This window comes from Anser brachyrhynchus (assembly GCF_964034855.1).
Source record: "Anser brachyrhynchus genome assembly, chromosome: 6".
In the NCBI taxonomy this organism is placed as follows: domain Eukaryota; kingdom Metazoa; phylum Chordata; class Aves; order Anseriformes; family Anatidae; genus Anser; species Anser brachyrhynchus.
This window is the reverse complement of record NC_137700.1, coordinates 18,852,995-18,876,671: the sequence shown is the minus strand read 5'-3', so window position 1 is coordinate 18,876,671 and position 23,677 is coordinate 18,852,995. Positions and strand designations below refer to the sequence as shown.

The window sequence follows — 23,677 nt, the reverse complement described above, 5'->3', positions numbered from 1 at the left end:
TCTACATCTAATTTATTGGTTTAGGCCTTAAAGGCAAGTGTGTTTTATTTTCCATCTTTTCTTCAAGAGACAAATTGAGTTTTCTAATGTCTCTTCATAGATTTCTTAAATCACTATTTTTTTTTATTTTAATTTTCTTGGAATGTCTCCATTTGGCCTACAACTTTTTTGAACTGAATGGAGAAACTTTAATAGAAGTGCTTTAACAGAGGCTTTACTAGTGCCATATGGAGTGGAAGGGCATCACCCGTCTTTTTTCTTCAAATGATATGCTAAGTAAGAGCCATTAGTTTTGTCCTAGAAATAGTCTGAGTCATGTCTTTGTCAAAACCAGCTTTATTATATGATGGTTAGCTCAGCTGAGATAAGTTTTGACCAATACAGTTAACACCAAGATCCCAAAGGAAAATCAGAAGGTACAGTGCACCACTTGTGATAATTGCTGTGGTGACTGTCAATCTGACAAGTTCTTTAAAAGTCTGTCAATCCACTGTAAGAATTAACTCTTAAAAGAAATTTTCTCAATCAGGATGAAGAGATGGTACATTGTCGTAAACTTCCTTTTCTGCTTTGGAATGTAGGATACCTGGATGAAAATTAAAAGTTATCTAATGCATTTTATGTAATAGGAGGAAGCATTTATAAGAAAGTTGCAGGTTAAAATGATCTCAGCTGGCCTGTCATCAATGCTGTCTTTCTCCTTTTTCCTTTAATTTCTAAGACAAATGTTACAGGCTTGCTTGTGCCCTGCGGAAAATAAGTTAAGCAGTGTTTAAGCTATTGATTGTGAAGTACCTCATCTGGGAAGAGCTTCAGATTATAGTGAGACTGTGCATGTAGGCTCTGGTATTCAGAAAGGCTACCACTCGGTATTACCAGTGTGTGGGAATATAGCCATTTATTCTCATTGAGCATGCGTATTTTCTGTGCATTCTGTCATACTGACAAGAGCTCATGAGTTTTTGACAAACACATAGCATTTGTATCAAGTTCTCATCTGATCCCTTGTGAAAATTAGGGATGTAGCAAGAAAAAATGTAGCAGATAAGGACACGTACTCTAGTACAAAGTGTATGGAAGTATGCAGTTATTCAAATCTGTTTCTGTTTTGGTCATCTTTGAAACATGGTATTTGCAGGGTCTTATCATATCTTAATTGATATCTCTTGATATTTTTACATGCTGTGATAATTATATTCTAAAAAGACTCAAAAGTACTGTTACCAATTTGGAAGGAAGCAGCTAATGGGGACCTCAGCTACAATGTGCAGGTCTAAGGGTATTTGTGTAAAGCTTTTGGCCTCAAGTTTGCTTTTTCTTTCTCCATGGAAGTCTTGCCTTTGACTTCTCTTGGAAGGGTTTGGAAAAAGTGAGCTTTCCATTATATGTGCCATTCATATAGTATTTACATTCATATAGAGTAGTAGGCCACATGCAGTTTTTATTGGAAAGTTACTTGAGATACATATAATTCAAGATAGCAAGTTATTTATGTTTTTCCATGGTTGAGATTTCACTTAGTAAATATCAGAAGAACTGAACCTTTCTATTTACAAAGCCCCTAAACCCGTTAGTTGTCATCTTTGCTGAGCAGTTAAAAAGCAATGTATCCTTCACACAAAGGACCTAAAAGTAGAGGTTGCTGCATCTAATTCCTTCTTAACACATCAACAGTAATAAACCTAATGTAATGGTGACTTGTAATAAACCTAATGTAATGGTGACTTGTACTTCTTCCTTTTAGACATAACTATGGTAACAAAATTGTTTTTTTGTTAGTTCTTTCTCCTACATTCTTTGCCTGTCAGCCCTTAGGGCATTTCTGTCCTGCTTCAGCCTTTATCAACCATGTGCACATTCACACACTGGATTGTTTGTAAGTCTCCTGCTGCGGAAGGCACAAAGGGAAAGATGCTTGAAAAAAGAGAAAGTATTAACCTGTATAGGTAGCACAGGGTACTTCCCAAAATGTCTCTTTGCACCTTGTCATTTGCCCCTTTCTTCTGCATTTATTTATTTAGTGTGTTATAGTTGGCATCAGTGAAATTGCAATAGTTGCCAGTCTTGCTATTGCCCTGTTTTCATGTAGATGATAGTCCATGGGAGTAGTTAGAGAATTTGAGCAGGCTGAACAAACAAGGTGATCAAAGTCACTACAAGTAAACTTCCCTTTTTCTGCTGGCCTTTGATATTGTGGACATGTCCCTGAAAGGATTTGGACAGGGACAAATACGTGTTTTCATATTCACAGAGGTGTTCTGTGATGTAGCAGTTCTGTAAGCTGAACCAGAATTCATAATTTTTGTATAGACAGAATCCCATGATACTCATGGTAGATGCAGTTTGTAATTCAGGATTACCTGTTTGATGTGTTTTGTCTGTTTGAGTTATCATGATTTTACAATTTTATTGTGTAACATAAAATGTAATTTAATGCTGACATACTGAATGGCAGTCATCTGAGTTAAAAAGAAGCATGTATACTGTGAATTATTTCATGCTTTAATGCAAGAGAAGTTTTACAATGGTACTTCTGAAGATAGAGCAAATCTGTTACCTTCACATCTTGTGTTTCTAATGTTGTTTTACAATAGTATCTGAGAGACAGCAGATTTTAGGTTTGTGTAGAAAAGGAAATTCAATAACAAAACTAACAGACACTTTAAAAAACCATTTAAGCTTAAAAACTGTAAACATACTCTTTTTATTTACATTTTATGGTTTTACCCTTTATACTGTAAATTCAGTTTTATATTTAGATTACTTTGTCTATAAAGAAATAGGATATGCCCTTCAATACTTGTATTATAGACTGGAATCTTAACATAATACCACATACTTGTTCTCTGTGTAACTCTTGACATAACTCTTGACATTCCTGATACTGTTCTTCAGCCTGAACAGAATTCTTGCTCAAGTCTGTTACTCTGTAGTTTTATGGCTCATATTTCTTACTTTAATACCAGTGTTTTTTTCTTTCATCTGTCTTCCTTCCTGATGCTGTTATTCTTTTTTCCTTCCCATTGCTATAAATTTGTTTATCAAAAATTATTTTGTTGAGCAGAAATGGAACTTTAATATTGCCACTGGAAAGGCTGAGAAGATGGATGTTCAGAAAGAAGCATAATAATCTCTTATAGAAAAAGACTTGTGTAACTTTTCAAATATCATAGTATCATAGAATGGTTTGGGTTGTAAGGGACCTTAAACACCATCTAATTCTAGTCCCCCATTGTCAGGGACACCTCCCACTAGAAATGTGTTTAATCTCGAAGGAAGACAGAATCGGCTTACTTCAACTCCTGTCCTTAGCAAAGACACCACTGGGTACCTCTTTGGTTAACCGTATAACAAAGATTTCTTCAGCTCTCCACTGTGTGTTGATTTTACTTTATCAAATGTTGAAGAAGCCATGTGAATGTTAAATATTCACTGTATTCAGAAGATTGCAATTACTGTGATGTATACTGTTGGTTTTTTTATAGTGCTGTGGAAGAATAGTCATGCTTTATTGCATCTGTCATCCCTTTAGTGGGATGATTTTGTGCATGTTTATTTTTTCTTTAAGCATTTCACTAGGAAGATCTTTTTTAACCCCTCTAGTGTCTCACCCAGGAACTTGTGTTTGAGATTTTGCTCTGTGTCACGTATGAATTTCACATATATTAACAACATCTCCCTGCCTATTCCCAAAATTCATGTTCATTTTTGTACTAGGAGTGTAGTATTTTGAATATAGTAGTATTTGGACAGGTAGAAGGTAATTATGACATACATATGTGTTCTAATTATTAAGGTAAAAATGCGTAGTCTTTGGATATACTGCAGCAGATCATTTAAATCAAGTGGGCAATAAACCAATTGTCATACTGAGAAAAGATGAAGAAAAATACATTTCTTCATTTTTTCAATGTAGTTTTGAGTTTGTGAGGTGATGAATTCGAACGAGGGAAATTCTAATAAGGGAAAGAATATTGTAGGAATGAAAGCATAGCAAGAGGAAAGAGGAATCCTTTAGTTACGGCATGACAGCTGAAGGGGAGGGTATTGTGAAACAAGAAGGCACAGTGAAATAATGTAGCTGTAAAAGGAAGCCAGTAATGCATAATTATGTTACATATTGATAACTGACTACGTATGTTTATTGGGAGCTATATTTGCACATATTTAACTATTATTAATATTGTATCAAATATACATAGTAATGCAATAAGTGTATTGGTATAAAAGATGTAACTATTACAGTAAAATATCAACATGCATTTTGTAATAATGTAGTGTATTGAGATAATTTGGTATCTAATGATGTAGTCTTAATACCAAGCAAAAATATTTCTCTATTAACTTAATATGATTTAGCATGAAGATCCTAACACACAGGCGTCAAAGAAGTTAGTTGTTTAGGCAGTTGTTTTTTGGCAAAGACTCATCTTGTTATAGCTCCTTTTGTCACGATGGTTTAAGAAGGTTTCAACAGTAAATAACAGCCATAATCCGTTTAAATTTTCCTTCATACTACAAATATTCGTGATACATGTAAGGTTTTGTGGTTTTGATGTTTTCTAACACTTTGTAACTGACCATTTTGTTATTGTTGTTGTTGCCTGTAGGATAGCATAACATTACCTTTCTACAGATCAGTAAATTGTTTTTAAGGATCTCAAGTAGAGTTCAGTGTAGGTGTCATGTTTTAAGTTTTACTTCCACTCATGTTGGCCAGTGTATTTCATCTGGGAAGAAGAAAATCTGGTCAATGTCTAAAATAGGTCCGATGTTGTAAGAGGTGCCATCTAAAATAATTGTTGTTTTATTTGCAGAAAGCCATATTCTTGAGGATGTAAACAAGTGTATAATCGCACTGAGAGAGCAAAATGCTGACAATTTAGATCGTGCAGCCGGTGCAATCCGAGGGCGTGCTGCAAGAGTAGCTCATATTGTTTCGGGTGAGATGGACAATTATGAGCCAGGGGCTTACACTGAAGGAGTGATGAAGAATGTTCAGTATTTAACCAAGAATGGTAAGTCTCATTTCTGAACTGTGTTCTCAGTTTCTTTAGTTGTAAAAGCATTCTTTTATACGTCACATTTAAAAGGAATCCTGTGATTCTCTGATCTAATGCACTAATGATGCACTAATGTTTCACTATATGGTCTCTTATCTCCTTTCAGCATACTGTCCAATTATGATGATACTGTAAGTTCAAAACTAACTTTTAAAAATTAAATTACATAATTCATGTAAGGGTTTTTAACTTTTAGAGAACTTTCACTAGAGTTTTTAAATAAATGTAATTAGCAATGTTTGGAGACTAGTAACTGACAAGGCAGCAGCTTTCTGCTGTGTTTTACAGGCCTCAGCACATCTGTTTTAAGCAGATGAAAGGAAAGCTTGTAGAGAAATAGAAGCAGGTTCACGATTGGTTTATACTTACTTCTTCAAGGATTATTGTGCAGTGGTTAACAGTTTTTCTATGTGAATTTGGAACTTCTTAAAATATTTAGTAGTGTCCATTTCATTTTCCATGACACTAAAGAGAATATTCTTTACTGGAATATCCCCGTATTGGAAGCAGGGTTGTAACTGTCCTATTCTATAAATGGTTTCTGGTTTTAATGTAAGCAGTGTAAGGCTGAATATGGTATGAGGGGCTGGAGGAAGATCAGGAGAGATGAAGTATATCAATTGTGTCACTATATGTGCTACTTTCTGTGAAAGATGATCTTACATGTCTGAAATGTAATTTCTGTCAACAAGAAACTGAAACGAACTGTCAGCCATTTGCAATTGATGTTTTTTTCTACTTACCCTTTAAAGGGCATTACAAAGCATGAGGCTACTTGGGTGTGAACAGGATTGATTTTAATCCTATTTGTGTCTTAGAACACGTAATCTCTGGCCTTACATTTTTTGATTCAGTATATACACTAGGAGTCTGTTAAGACCCCAGGATTTACATGTTCTCGGTGGCTGGAAGTCTAATAGTTGGGTGGTTATTGCCATTAAGAAGTTTTCTGGTAAGTCTGTGTGTCTCTGGAATAGAGGATTCAGTTTCATGAACATAGAAGTCTGAACGCTAGCTCTGTCATTCTAAACAGCTTTCTAATACATTATGTTCGCTTGACATATATTTTACTTCAAGAAAAGACAGGAAGTTTGAGCACTTTTTAAATCAGTTCAGATAGGTCCAGGACAGAACTGCCTTCATGTGAAACAAGAGTGAACTGACATACCAAAGAAGTTGCAAAAGGGACAGAATAGTGAGAAGATTTTGGAATAGACTTGCCTGGTTTTATCTCCTTTACTGACATTTTGATGAGAAAATCTGAGAACTTGGAACATAATGTTCTGTTTTCGTAACTTTTGAAAGTACTATGACATATAGTAAGGGAAGCAGCAATTACAGAAAAGCATAGTTTTGATTCCTATGTAAAAGCTGAGCTCTTCTTTCTTGAAACTGGTGGTGTTGAAACACATCAGGAGTTGACGCTGATTTCTGTTCTGTTGCATTGCTGTGACAAATATATATATCTAAATCTGTGTATTTAAAAAAGACAAGAAAGCACAAAACTGGTTTTGATTGGAATATCTGGCTGTGTCAAGGGACATCAAGCACAGTGTCATTTGCGCAAATTTCTTTGTGGTACTTTAAACCTAAAAGTCCTATACTTCACATAATTCAATAGGAGCTGTAAAAGGAAAAATGTACTTTTCATTCCTACTCTTATTTATATGATCTGCAGTGAAAAGACTTCAAATCATTATGAGGATTTTTTGGTTGGTTTTATTTTTCTACTGCTTCAAGAGACATGAAAAATGCAGGTAAGCTGCAGCCCTCAAGTTTAACCCAATGCACGCAGTTACTGCTGGGTCTTCCAGGAGCCAGCTGATAGCGAGGTGACCTCACTAGAAAAGAACTTCGCATTTTTTCTGCCATCATTTAGCTTGTGTGAGTAACGCAGGGCAGTGAAGTGCATCTTTTATGCTCAATGAAAAGGTAATGTGTTACTGAAGAGACATTATATGAGGAGGAGTATACAGTTAGTGAAAATAGAATTATGCAATAGTAGTGTACTACACAGAAACAGCAAAAATGCACATGAAAGCATAAGATCACTGAATCTCTCTCTTCTGTTGGAAGACATCATGCTTAATTGAGATGGCAAAATTAGCTATTCTTCAAATACTTCTTTAATAACTGCTGTACAATAAGTGTTAAAAGCTGCTGCTTAGTTTCCTAGTTGAAGTTACATAGTCCTGTCCAGATACGAGTTGTTTTTAAACAAACAGATTTTATAGTACTGTATATTGGAGTGTCTGCTTTCTCCAGTTTGTTATTCCTCTCCTCTGTTTTGCACCTTCCCATTCACCCAACAACAAGAAAACCCTAAGCAAAAAACAGCAAAGCTCTGTCAAAACACTGCTAAGGTTGTGGAGTCCAGCTCTTAAAAGTTCAGTTATACCAGAATAAAGGTTGTCTTTTTAGCCTTGATTTGCACTTGGTATATGCATTATGGTGTTTTAAGTATGTGATTACACAGTTACACAGATTACACAGTTACAAAATAGCTGCTTAATTCATTCCACTGGATGGACCTGCTTTAGGCATTCACTAGGGTCACATATTGAAGGAGGCTGTTTTCCGTAGGATCAGTTTTGAAAATAACGGGGCAGAAGAATGCAGGAGGACAGTATATGATCTGGCGGACTAAGGAGAATCTCCATCCTTTACTGGATGCTGGGGGAAACTTAGTTACAAGAGATGAGGAAAAGGCTGAGGTGCTTAATGCCTTCTTTGCCTCAGTCTTTAGCGGCAAGACTAGTTGTTCTCTGGATACCCAGTACCCTGAGCTGATGGAAGGGGATGGGGAGCAGGATGTGGCCCTCATAATCCACAAGGAAATGGCTGGCGACCTGCTACAGCACTTGGATATATGCAAGTCGATGGGGCCGGATGGGATCCACCCAAGAGTGCTGAGAGAACTGGCGGAGGAGCTGGCCAAGCCGCTTTCCATCATTTATCGGCAGTCCTGGCTATCAGGGGAGGTCCCAGTAGACTGGCGGCTAGCAAATGTGACGCCCATCTACAAGAAGGGCCGGAGGGTAGACCCGGGGAACTATAGGCCTGTTAGTTTGCCCTCAGTGCCAGGGAAGCTCATGGAGCAGATTATCCTGAGTGTCATCACGCGGCACTTGCAGGGCAACCAGGCGATCAGGCCCAGTCAGCATGGGTTTATGAAAGGCAGGTCCTGCTTGATGAACCTGATCTTCTATGACCAAGTGACGGGCTTGGTGGATGAGAGGAAGGCTGTGGATGTGATCTACCTTGACTTCAGTAAGGCTTTTGACACCGTTTCCCACAGCATTCTCCTTGAGAAACTGGCTGCTCTTGGCTTGGACTGGCATAAACTTCGTTGGGTTAGAAACTAGCTGGATAGCCGGGCCCAAAGAGTTGTGGTGAATGGAGCCAAATCCAGTTGGAGGCTGGTTACTAGTGGAGTCCCCCGGGGCTCAGTACTGGGGCCAGTTCTCTTTAATATCTTTATCGATGATCTGGATGAGGGGATTGAGTGCACCCTCAGTAAGTTTGCAGACGACACCAAGTTAGGTGCGTCTGTCGATCTGCTCGAGGGTAGGAAGGCTCTGCAGGAGGATCTGGATAGGCTGGAGCGATGGGCTGAGGCCAACTGTATGAAGTTCAACAAGGCCAAGTGCCGGGTCCTGCACCTGGGGCGCAACAACCCCAAGCAGAGCTACAGGCTGGGAGATGAGTGGTTGGAAAGCTGCCTGGCAGAGAAGGACCAGGGAGTATTGGTTGATAGGCAGCTGAATATGAGCCAGCAGTGTGCTCAGGTGGCCAAGAAGGCCAACAGCATCCTGGCTTGTATAAGAAACAGTGTGGCCAGGAGGTCTAGGGAGGTGATTGTCCCCCTGTACTCGGCTCTGGTGTGGCCGCACCTCGAGTACTGTGTTCAGTTTTGGGCCCCTCGCTACAAGAAGGACATGGAGGTGCTTGAGCAAGTCCAGAGAAGGGTAACAAAGCTGGTGAGGGGTCTGGAGAAGAAGTCTTACAAGGAGTGGCTGAGGGAGCTGGGATTGTTCAGCTTGGAGAAGAGGAGGCTCAGGGGCAACCTTATTGCTCTCTATAGGTACCTTAAAGGAGGCTGTAGAGAGGTGGGGGTTGGTCTATTCTCCCACGTGCCTGGTGACAGGACGAGGGGGAATGGGCTAAAGTTGTTCCAGGGGAGGTTTAGGTTGGATATTAGCAAGAACTTTACTTGAAAGGGTTGTTAGGCATTGGAATGGGCTGCCCAGGGAGGTGGTTGAGTCACCATCCCTGGAGGTTTTTAAAAGACGTTTAGATGTAGAGCTTAGTGATATGGTTTAGTGTAGGACTTGTTAGTGTTAGGTCAGAGGTTGGACTAGGTGATCTTGGAGGTCTCTTCCAACCTAGATGATTCTGTGTGATTCTGTGTATAGTTGGTTTGGACTGCCCTTGTGTCTGCAGAGAGTTAGGTGACAGTTCAGGTTAATGAAGCTACAGCTAAATGTGGGATGCAGGAATACTCTCCCCCTCCTGGTGTGAGCGAGCACTCTGAGTACATCCTAGTTCTATGTCAAGATGAGATTGGGAGCTACTCTGTCTCGTCTTCTTTTCAGGTTTTAGTGGGAAGGACATTAGGGTGTGTGGTCAGAAAAGAATCCTGCAAAACATTTGAACCAACATCCCTGTCCAGATGTTAGGAGATCAGTACTGAGAATCATGTCCTGGAAATGCATGCTCCAGGGTCTGTATGAAACCTTTACTGACTATGGGAGAAAAGAATGTTCAACCACGTGGTCTACATGCTTAATGAAGGCAGTTGTTGAAACCAGCATTTCCTGTCTGGATTTTACAAATGCAAATGTGGTAGAGGTGCAGGTTGTATTCTTTTATGTTTAAGACTGAAAATGTTAATATTGGTACCTCTCCATTATTCCAAATGCCTGGTACTGTTGATCAGATTGAAAAGTGCAGGTCCTTGCATTTTGATAGGATTTGTTTACTGTTGCAGGAAAGCAAAACAAAACCTTTAAGGAAGACTGATTATAAAAACACAGGGTATTTCCACTTCTGAACTGGAAGAGTAATCCTGTACTGTATTTTTAAATAATCAGTGTACTCTATTCATTTTCCTACCTTCCAGAATCTGCAGTAGTTAAATTTAAATAAACAACTTATATTATGGTATCTACCTGTTGATACAGTAAAAAGCCTGTATTTATTGTAAATATTGTCAGCAGTGTTTCTTTCATGTCAAAGTATAATAATACACTATATAAAGTGCACATTCGTTTTATATAGATGTATGTATACATGTATATAAATCCTCTATTTAGATTTAAGGATCTTGCGAAAATAAGGAAAAGGGGTGGAGACAAATACTTTAACTGTATTAAGGCACTAGCGCAAGTATTTTAACTGTGAGTCACTGTAGCTTTGCATCCAGTTGTTTTTATGCTAGTAGGGCTGAGGGACGTAGTGGAGCCCATTTTCCACAGCTTTTTAAAAGCAGAATTATGAAATACCTTGTGTAATTCACTTAGGGATAGGGTTTAATGTAAAGTTTAGAAATACTGATGAAGGTACATTTGGAATGAAAAATATGTTTCTATTCTCAAATTGTAGATCAGCTGTAGGTGTTGTTCTGAAACTGCCATTGGTAAGACACAAAATATTGGTCCCATTCCATTTGAAATATGACTGAACATAAATTAAGACAGAGTTTTATCTATAAGACAGAATGGTGATACCAAATTTAAAGCTGAACATGGATTTGAAATTGTCTCGCTGCTTCAGAAAATATTTAGAAGCATGTACATAGCTGTGAATTCCAAAAAAATTCTTCAGAGGGACGTCAGATCTATCAGACCTATATACCAACAATGCTGATTATAATTGGGAATTGAAGAGCAGAATAGATGGAAAGGGTTTTTTAAGCAGTTCATCATCTGGGTAAGTATAAGTTTCTAGACATTTCAGAGTCAAGAAAAATCTCATATCCAAACAGTCCCATGACTGACTTAGGAGGCTGTAGGACATCTCTTTTAGGTGTTACATATACATGCTTCTTTGCTATACCAAGGGGATACCGAGGAAATCTTTGGCCTCATTATCTCCTTTGTGGGACTGTGAGAGCTGTGTTAGGACTATTTCTAATTAAAGACTTTCTCAAATTCGTGCATTTATGCATCGACAGTTTGCACATTTTCTTCATGTGTCAATGTGAGCAGCTTCACATGGATGAAAAACCCTTAGTCCCAGTGGGCCAAACACTTTAAACGTAGACCTGTTTTGGAGACATTTGGTTTGTGTTTAAAAACCTTTACAAGTTCAAATTAACCTTTTCTGAAGTGCTTTCCCGTGGTTTTGTCCTGAAACTCATTCAGTTCTTCCTGACCCAGTTGTCTGCTGTATGGGCAATTTTGCACGTTGTTTTCCAGTGACTTTAAAGAATTTGGAATTAAATAATTTATGTTTATTTCTTGGTCCCAAGAATGGTATCTTGGACACCTTCCAGAGTCTCCTTTCACTTCCAGTGTGATCAGTTGCATAGCCTCTGTACTTACGCTGGTCTACTCTACCTCAGACAGGACTTTGCCTGTATAGCACTGTATTAAATGATTCAGCTTGATGGATTAACTTTACTGCATTGCTTTTCCCTGGGAAAGAAATTTATCTCAGCAAGTAAAGATATTAGTGTTATCTGATTTTGATCTTCTTGCTTCTTCTGTTTTTTTTTTTTTTCATTTATGTCCGTATCTTGCACATTTATTTGCATAAACTAGTAACTTTGTATTTTCTAAGTTGCTTTATTTGCTTTTTTCAAACAAGGGTTCCTAGACTTGTAGCAACAGCTTATGCTAAGCAACTGACAGTTTCCTTTGTCCACTGTCAGAACTGTTTGCAGTGGGGATTATATATTTTATCCAATTCAAAAACTTTACTCCCTCAAAAGATACCAGCCAAGGAGGTAACACGTGGAGGCTTTGTGGTATTTTATCCTGTTCACTCTGACATAAAGTATTTTATTCTATTTTTGCATGCCATCTAAGCCAAAATGGGGGAAGAGAAGTATTTCCAGAGACTTTATTGTCTTGCCTAAGACATACCTGCAGGTTACATAGAATGAATAAGCTGTTGAAGGTCTGTATCTCATGGTGTAAAAGGTGCCAATATGACCAATCTCATTCTAGATTACTTAGGTGATGGCGGCTGAAATGAGGTTGCTGAATATCATTTTGTAGTTTATGCAAAATCAAAATCTGTAATTAATTAAAAAGGGTGAAGTATTTTTAAGGGAAAACATTTTTCACTGTTTGTCACCCTCAGAGTGAGATTTAAAGAGAATATTGTAGTTTATAATAAACTCTGTTCATCCTACAGAGGTTCGTACCCTTGCCTGTGAAGCCCAAGGTCTGCTAAATAGGACTGAGTCCTTTCTCTGGAAATGACTGAAAAGAAAATTGATAGAAAAAGACAGAGTATGGCTTCAGCTTGGAAGCTTGTGGAATTGGTGTAGAACTCAGACAAGAATCAGGTTATAAGAAACTGTATTCAACAAAGAATTATTGTAAAAACTAAGAGAATAACTGTATAAACTAAGAAAAGTGCTGTAGGTAAACGTTCCCTCTCCCTTAAAGTTTTAGGGATGTTTATAGTTGCATAACTTAGCTTTATATATATATATATATATATAATTTTTTTTTTTTGCTTAGGATTACCAATAGTTGTGAAACTATCTAAAGCAATATCCATTAATTTTTGTATCCGCTGCTGTATTACAGAGTCAACAACCTGCATTAAGTCCACAGTGAGCTTTTTTTGTAAAGCTCTCTTCTAATCCTTCTGAAGCTGTGTTAAAAATACTAGCTGTAAAAAACTGTCAGATTTGTTTCACATGTTAAGAATGTTCTGAAGAAACAGAAATGTCATCTAAAGTCTTTCGTGTTTCAGATAATCAAAAAATGACTCTGAGCATAATGCCATGTCTTATTGCCAATCTTACCTTCGCTTCCTGTAGCTTAAAAGTAGCATTTCTTCATTCTTAATAACAGTAATGTACATATTAAATAAATGGTACATGAGAGGATGCTCATAACTACTTGTTTGATTGCTTTAAAATGCTGTTGTGCTTAGTGATCATCCAAGGAACTGAGAATAAATCTCTCCAGTGCCCTGTGCCAATGGGCTTTGTTCAGTAAGAGCTTCAGTGTCTGATGCAGTCTTGCTGTCTAGGGCGCTAGGTCTTAAACACAGTCTCCAAAAACTTTTCTCCTTCCTGAGATAAAAAATAGCAAGAACAGCATTTAAAACACAGCATTAATACAGAATGAAGTTATGTTTATAAATAAGCTAACTTTATTTTTGCCTTCTTCAGTTGTTTTTTTTTTGTTGTTGTTCTTTTTTTGGTTGTTAGGCCTTTCTTCTAAATTAGGATAGTAAAATACATTTCTATTACTAGCATGGATTTGACATATATGATGTCGCTTCAGCTAGTTAAATGGGGAGAGGGAAGGAAGATGAGGGAAGGGTCTCTTGGTTTTAGTGGCATCTGCCAAAGAAACTGGGAAAGGGAAGGATTTTTTTTGTGAATTTTAAAACTTGCTCCTGTGATAACAATTTTGCCATGTATCCTTGTGCACCTAGCTTTATTTGCAGTCTGATTCTGGAGCAGAGGACTCTTGCATAAGCCTTCCTTAGATGTAAATATAATAATGTACAGTAAGTGTTCCTACTCCCCCCTTCCCCCCCCCCCCCCCCCCAGTATAAATTTACATCTACCAGGATGTAGTTTGTCATTTTCTTTCTTTACTTCCTCCCTTTCTTTCCTTCCTTCCTTTTTCCATTTCAGAATTGCCTTTTTATGTTCAGCATACACATTGTGATGATTTCTTCACTGCTTCTGTTTACTTGAGTGTACTAGAAGAAATGGCTTGTGACTTTCCAACATGTAAATTAACTTCGTTTATCCCTTTTAATATATTTTCCCTTTTAGATCTTAAGGGGCAGAACAGGGATTCTTTTGGTAGTGTTCATTCATAATGGATTTAAGTTGTTAGCAAGATCAGGGAACTGCTACTGATCTTTCTATAAAATATATTTTATTTTAAACTTAAGCAGGTGTTTTAAACTTAAGCAGACTCTTCACTGAGCTTTAACTTGGACAGTTGTTATCTGTGTGCCCATATCAAAGCCATTACCAGCGTTTCAGCTGGGACTTTCTTATGCAGAGGACCTTAGGTTTCTCTTCTTTTCCATGCTAAGGACCTTTCATTTGCAGTTCTGTAGTCTGCCTTTCACTTGCAGCTCTGGAACCTTTCAGATAGTTATTGTGAATGTATTTTCCAGTGTCTCTGTGGCAATGTTTTCTCCCTGATGTTTTAATAATGTTTTTCTCATAGTCTTGCACCTACAAACCCTGTTAAAATTGTTACTGTACATTCTTGTGGGAATTACAAGTACGCTGTGCTCTTTTCATATTTGTTTGTGATAATTTTTTTTGTCTTAGACACCAGTTTAGCAATTACTTCCTTTGTCATTCAACGTTCAAAGAATTCTTTTGTCCTGTTGTCTTTTAAAACATTGTAGTACATCAGGGATGTCATCTATCTTACAGCATCTCATTAGTTTTCATCTGAATATTTTAAAAAAATTCGGTATATTAGGGACATTCGAGTTCTTAACCTAGCAGCTTTGGCTATTTCTGTTGCTTCTTGGAGCCAGTTGGTCAGATATACCTACTGTTGTTTTTTTCTGTTTTCCATGGACCAAACCTTTTAGATTTCTTCAATGTTTATAGCTTCTATCCATTTGGTTTCACAACATTTACATGTCAGAGTGTAACCTGCCTTCTAAATGGGGCTGTGGACTGAGTAACTCCATATCACAAATCACAAAGTGCCTAAGAATTCGTTCAATATTCCATAATCTGTGAGGACATTTTTGTTCAAATATCCAACTTGAATCCTGTCCTGTTACGATTTCCCTTAGACCTGAAAAATTCAATTCTTGTTTTTCAGTTTTAGATCGTTCTCAGATTTGCAGAGGTATCATTTGTTTTTGTTTTCTAACCCGAATTAAAAAACAGCAAGAAAACCTTCCACAGTTTATATTTTTACATGGAATATTTTCCTTATGTTTATAAGAAAATTTCTTAATTGTTAGAACGTTGGACCATAATCATCAAATTGCACGGTCTTTCTCTGTGGTTTTTTTTTTTTTTTTGGTAATACTTTCAACTATGTACAGTTAACCATTCAAAAGCCTGCTCTGGGTAAGATGTTCAGTGTCCCACCCAGATTCCTTTCTGGCAAACATGCCCTCAACTCCCTCAACTCTTATTGGTTTCCTCTATAGTAACTGCAGGCTGTTGGATTTGGAAATTATGCAGCAGAACGTGTTGGGGGGAACATATGCATAATTGAGCAGGGTTTATTTATGCATGTGTATTTATGTATGGATCATAAATCTGTTAATATAGTAGAACTGATTCTTACTAAAATTATAAATGATACATTTGTGATCATTTTGTTCACATCAGATCACAGTAAGTCTCTCAGCACTGCCATTAATGGCAGTACGTGGAGAAGTGTTATTGAATTATATGCTGATTAAAATATCTATAAATAGGGCTTCTCTTTCCTTTCTAAGGACCAGATTCTTTTTTTACCCAAATCCCACCACTACTTGCATTGTACAAGGTCTGGTCTGCTGTGAGCTTTGTTTTGACTCAGAGTTGATGAGAATTTCAGACTGTCCCTTCAGTTTACCCAGTGCTATTAAACAACTGTAGTTAGATTAGTTCTGGAATAATTCACTAGACCATCTTAAGATTCATCTTAAAGTGAAGCTTTTTATAGCAGATAAAAGTGTAGTAATACATCCATCAATTTTAGAGCATTTGGGATGTAATTCATGCAGTAATATACAGCTGTCCATCACTCATTCTCCTTTATGATTGCTGTCAAGAACTAAAAATTAAAAGGTAGACAGCTTCAGTTGGAAGATTAGAAGGTGTGTGCCTTGTGCATTGTTACCAAAAAATCATGATAGAAGCCTTCTGTTGCCATCCCAAAGCAATATAAAGCAGCAGCCATGCTTCTCATATGGACTAGTCAGAGCTCGCTTCAACAGCTAGGTTAGGCAGTGAACAGTTTGACTCCCCTCCTAAGCAAGAAAAATGCTTGAAGCCATCAATCTTCTGATAGTGTGCTCTCTTTATCTGAAGCAATTTTATAATTTTTTTTTCCTGAACTTAAGCTGCAAATGAGTGTTTCTTGTATTTGACTGTTAGTGTTTTCTATATTGTGTAGCCCAGAACCAGCATTATAACACAGGATACTTCCTTTCTTCTAAATGGTAAGGGAGACAAACACACTGTTTGTCTCCCTTAACATTGTTTCATTTTTTTAAGTAGATACTTAAGTAGATTTATATAAGGGTCACCTGTTCTGGGCACTTAAATGTTTTTAAAGGGTGCATTTATACTCTGTGCAGTAGCAATTTCAGACTCCCAGAATAAGCATACCTTCTCTTCCTTTGATGTCTTGCTTACTTGTAAGAATTGGCAGTGTTATTATTTTGGAAGTATTTTTTAATGTACAAAGGTTACAAATACTTCATTCTGCATTTATGAGTCTGCAAAATACTAAAGAAGGTATCTTATGTAAGTATCCTATAGCAGAAGGGAGCTGACGCATGGCAACGTTGCAAATGGATGCAATAAATCTGTATGATTTAATCTGATACATTGTCAGATACACAGATAAACATTTAAAGTCTGTTGGTACTTTATTTTTAGTGTGTTTATTTGCTCTACAGTCTTTTAAAAATGTTGATTTTTTTGAGAGCTAATTGTAAGATTTTCTGCAGCACTCCATATTTCTTCTTAACAGCAACATGTAGTTATCTTGTATTTACTCAACTTCTTCACTTGCCTTGTATTTATTCTGTATGACAAATATTCTGTATGACAAATAAGGTACGTACCTGTATCCTATGAATCTATAGAGTTTATATTCTGATAATGTTGGGAGCAATGTTAGTTTACTCAGTGTTGTATGTTTCTAACTGTTGATCATGAGTGGATGTGTATTTAGAGTTGATAATTGACATGGTTGAATCCTGAAGTCGGCCATTCTGAATCTCCCTGCATTGCAGGTTAGGAGGAAGTAATGTTGTAGTAAGCTTTTGTAAACTCTAAACCACAAGTAAAGAATAAAAAACCTTCTGGAACCTTTTCAGCCTTCTTGTACTCTCTAGATAGAATTGAAAGTAGCAGGGTATCTAATTGAGAATCACTACCTTGTCTGTCAGCAGTCCATTGCAATTGGAGCTCACCTTGACTGTGTATCCAGAACAGTCAGCACCTATTACAAGTTTCCATTCTCGCTCTTCTTCCAGATTCCCATAGAGGACTTTCTTTTCCTAAAGAACTTCTTCCTGAAAACAAGACTAGCATTAGCACTGATAGCTGTAAATGTTCATTAGTTAATTAGTTACTAGTTGATTAAGAAGTTTCTGTTAATACTGAAGAATGTTCTTAATGTCATTGGTGGATGGTTGGTTGAGGCAAAGTTTCTTTTCTCGGGGAAAGTATGTACTACAAGATGCAATTACTGTGAGTGTAGTGAATGCAAACATCTCATTTAGATTCTTGCTTTTGAATGCTTTTCTGTTTCTGGGATAAGAATTGAGGGACAGGGCAAGTTGAACAGTACCTCTGGTATTCTTAGTTCAATATTCTACCATTCTGTCCTTTGTTTTGTATGGTAGCCCATCCTGCTACTTTATATAAATAACTGGTATGTGAGAACATCATACTCTGTCTCTTCATCATTCAATATAAAAGTAAGAAAGCAATGACTTTGTTAGCCTGTGTGAGTTATTTTCATTATTTACATCAGTTCTGTCTGGTTAGGGGGCTTACATGTATATGATCATCTCGTTCTGTTGTTTATGCTTGATCTGTTTGGACTTCCAGATATCTTATAATTACACAGAATCCCTTTACCATTTGGTTTTAGATGCAATTAGATATATAAACAATGCCTAAAATATTCTCAGTCCTTGCAGTAGTTAAAACTAAATCAATTTAGATAACATAGAAAGACATGCAGGTTCCATCCAGATGTACGTGACAGCTCTTTGAAATGTTGCTGAGAGAGGTTCAGGTCAAAGCCTGATTAGATGAAATCCAGCACAACTAGCACTGAGTTCAGTTTTTACCCTGCTTTGAGCATGAGGAAAATTTCTCAAGTTCTTGGATAGGTTTGTTTCCTGTATGACCCCTTAGGGAGTTCTGTCTGCATGTATGAATTTTTGCAAAGATGTGGAGATGCAGATTTTGGACATACTTTCTAAATGGAGGAATATTCAAGGATGAAGAAAGTGTTTTGAGTGTGCAAGGAAAGAGCTAGAATATATAGTAATATGGAGAAGAATGTGCAATTAGAATAAAATAGAATGTGATAATCTTGCTCCAAAGTATTAAATAAGAGAAGAAACTAAAGATACTTTCCTTATCTAGACCTACGGTTTTTCTGTGGAAGATGGTTGAGTAGAGCTCTGTTATTTTCTACAAGTGAATGGTGTTCTGCATTTTCTTCCAACTGTCTTAATTATCATTACTTTCTGTAGAGCAGTGTGGGCAAAAATCGTACATTGAGTGCTTCAAGACAGAAAAATACCCTTCTGATGTGTGAGCACCATCAGCAAAAACAGGTGTCCAAGAAGGCTTATGCAGCTGCTTGCATCAAAAGAAGGATATGATATTTTTCATCTTCCATGGTAGCCAGAATTCCAGCAGTTTGCACTCTTGTTTCTTTGTTAGGAAGTCATCTTCCTCAGCCGCCTTCTTCAGCTCAGTCGGATGGTGAGCTCATGGTTTGACACTTCAGATAGGAAATCTTTAAGAGATCTGTGAGCCTGGAGACTAGATTACTAATGTGGGTTTCCGGTTGTATTTATGACATAAATGCTTGAATTTCCGATAAATGTACTTAGCGCGTTAGTATTGGTAAACAGTTTGATTTACATAAAGATCTAAGTGAAGTTATTTTACCATCTAATCTGAAATCTATTATCCACTTCAAATAAGTCCAGTAAGGTAACACATTTTGAGTAACATTTACTTATGTTCTTGTAGTTAACACACATAGCAACCTTACATATCAAAATGCAATGTTGTATGTGTCTGCAAGTTTGAGAATGATTTATACTTCCAATGTAATCAGGAACATAATGGAAGAAAACCAAAGTTGTGCAAACTGGGGACCCCCTAGCAGGTTTTGTCATTACAGTAACAACTACTTCAGTCTCTATCAGCACAGGGAATTGTACGCCCATCTCATCTTTTTCTTCCTGCACGGACAGGAGTGTGAGTTGGCTTTAAAGCACCTTAGTAGGCACTGGTGGAGGAAGAATGTTAGTAGGACGCCTAAAAAGCCATTTCTTATTGGAGTAGAGATCATTATCCAGATGGCAGGATTGTGAGGACTTTCTTGGAGTTGTCAGTTGCAATAGGGTAAGTTAAGGTATTCTAGAAGACAAAGCCATTTTTTAAATGAAAAGGCAATTGACAAAACAATTAAAAAATGCAAAAAGTCCATGAAAAACACAACAAAAAGGCCACACGTAATAAAATTAGCTTAAAGGCTGGAGAGAACCACTTGAGATTTTTTGTGTTATCTGCCTTTGGCACAAACAAGCTACCCAGTGGGATTTCATGTTCTGCAATAAGCAGGCTTATGGGTTTCAAGGCTTATGATTCCTTACTGTAATTGAACACACTTCTTACATATACCAACATCCCTTTATCTGTTTTCATGTAAAACAGTTTTAGTAATACCATGGTTTAGTAAGGACAGCTTTTGTGTAGGTGCTTACACCACAGGGTTCAGTATTTAGGACTTAACTTCCAACCCACTGAAATCACTGGAGTGGTTGACATGAACTCTGCTGGCTCATGTCTCAAAAGCCTTGTCCCAGTTCTATTTACTGAGTTTTACTGTTATTTATTATCAAAATAAACCATGAAGAACATACAAGTTTGCCAGTGCACAGTATATTATGGTGTTAGAACAAAGACAGGGATTAAATGCACAAAGTTTATCATGAAGTAGTGTTTCCTGAATCCTTTTGAGGCTAGCTTTTAATACTAAGTTCAGACTCGATATTTTTTTGGCAATATTCAGAAAAAATATATGTATTTTTTTCAGTTGACACGCAAGTTCATTGGTGTTTTACTGTTATCAAGAATTTCAGGATTTGGTGTAACAAGTTGTATTTTTCTTGTTTGCCTTTTAACTGTCAGTCTTCTATGAAATGTAATTATTCTTGATTAAATGCTTTTAGTTATTCCAAGTTAATTTTTAGTAGATGTGTCACCTTTTTCCCAAACATGCTTTGTATTTTTATCTTTTGTCATTTGCTAACACACATCTCAAAAGCAAAGTATCTGATCTTGCTTAAAAAAAAAAAAAAAAAAGAGTTCATTTCTGATGTTCCCCAGTGTGGCTTGCATTTTTTTTTGTCCTTGTGCCAAATAAAGTTGGGATTTTTTTTTTTTTGCAGGAGTATCCCTTCTGGCTAATTCAATTACTTTCAGGTTTTATAAGATGATACTGCACCCAGTGGCAACCAGATTTCTCAAAAGAAGCTATTTCTAGTTAGGTTCCAAAATAAATGGCAGCGTTTTGGAATGTTTAGATTGTTTTCTACTGTTAGTGGTTTGAAGACCAAGTTATTTTCAGCATGATTTCAATGTTCGGGAAATATGGCCCACTCCCATGTTCGCAGCTTCTAAAACTAGAGCAGTGCATCCTGACCTTACAGCGTCACGGTAGATGAAAAATTCCTTGTACAAAGTGCATAATAACCACTTCTCCAACACTTGTCTTCAGCCTTCTGCCATCACTGAAGGACGCGCTCTGGGGGTAATGGAGAAGTTTGTATTCAGTAGCTGCTAGGCTCATTTTTTTTCCCTACCTGTGGATAGGATGACTGGAATTAACTCTGGTTTAGGCATTGTTTTCCTGATATTTCACTAAATCTGTTGCTCATTAATCTCATGGAAATTTAACTTTTATTCTTGTCTGAAATCTATGATTTCAGTATAATGCTTAAGATGTTACGGACTAATGTTGCTAATAAAATAATGAAATGTTAAGTTTTAGGAATACCACCTAAATGAATGAATTCTAGGTCGTTATTAGCGCGTATGAGACAACTGTAGGAACATATTCGTAACTTCTACGAAGCTGTATTCAAATACAGGATTTAGACTTTGATTTAGATTTTTATGGAGGCTGCATTCACTGCACATAAAGCATGTTATGAAGAAAATCTATTTGAATATGTGATAAAACTACTGTATTTTCACTGGGTTAATTGAGGATGAAGGCACATTTTCAGAGATTTTTGGAGTCACAGTGGTGTTCTACTATTTAAAAACTTGTGTAAAATATTGGAAGGAGAATATATACTTTTTATTAATACGGATTATGATGTAAGCATACATTTTGTGCTTCATTAAAAATATTTTTAATTCTGTTGAAAGATCATTATTTCTTGCTAATACTTGTAACTCTTGTAGATAAATTAAAGAAATAAGTACTTCTTGAGCAGTAGAGCTGTAATATATATATATATATATACACACACATCCTTTGAGGTATCCAAATAGAGCAGTTTTTTCAAGATGTTTCAAATCTGGAAACTCTTTTAAAAAAATAATCCACAAACATTGCAAATTGAATTTAGTGGCTAATTTGGAACTTCAAGGAGACCAAAGCTCTTTGACAGTCTGAATAGAGAGTTTGTATATGCACTGTGCTATGCTTTTTGATCACACAGTGAAAAACTATTTCTGAAGCTAAAAGTCACCACAATTGGACACCACATCCTCAGAGGCATGTTTCCAAATACTGTTGAAGCATGTTCTAGTGAAAAACCTGAGGTAAAATCATTTAATATCCTGCAGGTTGTTTGCAAGCAGTCAAGGTGCAAAGAGGAGACAGCGTTTCTTGTTCGTGGCTGCTTTGAAACCTCCCTTTCAAAACACTGTTGTCATAGTACAAGTTCTCATTTCTGGAGCACTGTTCCAAAGGAAGTCATTGGTTTTCTCTGGTTAGGGTATTAAATTGACGGAGAAGGTTGAAGAACGTTGGTGTGATTCTCCTTCTGTGTACCTGCAGATTCAGTCCATTGTTTCCTACAAGGTTTCCTGTTTTCACAGGAAACCCTTTCTCAGCCCTCAGAAAACAGTTCTGTGTATTCCTGTGTTTTATGGCATGATTGATTCATTCAATGAAAATTTAAATATCTATGTGTTGTGGCCTACCATAACAATAAATTTTTCTCGATTCTTTAAGCTTATGTTACAGGTATGAAATCAACTTACAGTTGGAAAAAGATCATTTGTGTGTAAAAGATGCAGATGATTTTATAGGGAGATAATTTTTTACAGTGCAAGAGAACAAACATAGCAGTCTTGTATTCCAGTTTCTGGCAGAGTCCAGCAGAGAGGTCTGCAGCGTTCTCGCTCTTGTTCTTACACACCTTTGCATGTGCCTTTCTAAATTTTATCTTAGCAAGAGATGAGCAGAAAGCCTGTAGTTACTGCTCACAAGCTCTGCCTGGTTTGGCCCGCCCTTTTTTTCAGTAGCCAAGTGGTGGGTGTAGTCTGTTGTTTTAGGCATAATGGTCACTTGAGCCAAATGTATGTTTGCTACTCCAGAGAATAGACAGTCACTGCTTAATGCTTCTGTGTAGGCAAATTCAGTCTTGCAGCATTTGGTAAAATACACTCTCTACTCTCAAATGTTGTTTATGAAACTTGTACATTTTTCTCTGTTGCAGTGTCTCAAAATTGTATGAGTTGTATGAAAAATAAAGATCAGATTTTTGGGGAAAAGGGTCAGGATTTTAAATTTTATGTATTTCATCTTTATGAGTTGCATGAAGTGCAGTCTGCTACACAAAGGAAAAACAGCAACATATTTCTTTTTCTCCTTTAGATGTAAAATATAAACAAAAAATCGTGATCTGTTTTAGAATCTGCCAAGAAAAGTGACTAGATAATGAAAAATATTAAGGATCATACAAACAGGGCTTATGCTAGGGTACAGAGTAAGGGTTCCTTCGCAGATTTTTGGTCTAGACTTGTTCCCCTTCAAATAAAAGGATTCTCTGCCTTTGTTTGTTTGTTTTTAGGAAACTATAAAATTAGAACTGCAGGATTGCATTGGCAGTTTGACATTACAAGTCAAACTGAAATAAGATGTGACTGGTAATGACTGACATGAACCACTAATCAAAATACAGTGTGTTCAGTTTTAGTGTTTTACTGAAAACATACACGCCAATCTGTATGTATTACAGGCTTAAAAAAACATTTTACTAACTTTAGGCAGCGTCCTTCTTGCAGTAGTGATCCAGGCTTAGATAATTTCTTTATATTTTTCTTTCTCACTCCTGTGGTTTGGAGATTTTTCTGAATAAAAGTGCCTGCTGCTCTGCTATAAAGTAGGGCTTGAAAAGTGCCAGGAGTTACATACCAAAGAGAATACAGTGGGATAGAGAAAATGAAGCAGCATTGTATCAGTTTTTTGTTGTTATTGTTTGGTTGATTGTTT

General features: G+C 36.9%; 1 protein-coding gene across 26 annotated transcripts in view; it reads left to right on the top strand.

Annotated features, from left to right (window-relative positions):
• The window catches only part of CTNNA3 (catenin alpha 3), a 488,015-nt gene that overhangs the window by 365,232 nt on the left and 99,106 nt on the right, over positions 1–23,677 (top strand). For 20 of the 26 annotated variants that reach the window (XM_080597472.1, XM_080597453.1, XM_080597454.1 and 17 more), the window contains one exon: positions 4,818–5,018. The exons of the other annotated variants lie outside the window; for them this stretch is intronic. In XM_080597472.1, coding sequence (XP_080453598.1) covers positions 4,818–5,018 — 201 coding nt within the window. The remainder of the gene's footprint in view (positions 1–4,817; positions 5,019–23,677) is intronic. 26 annotated transcript variants of the gene reach the window in all.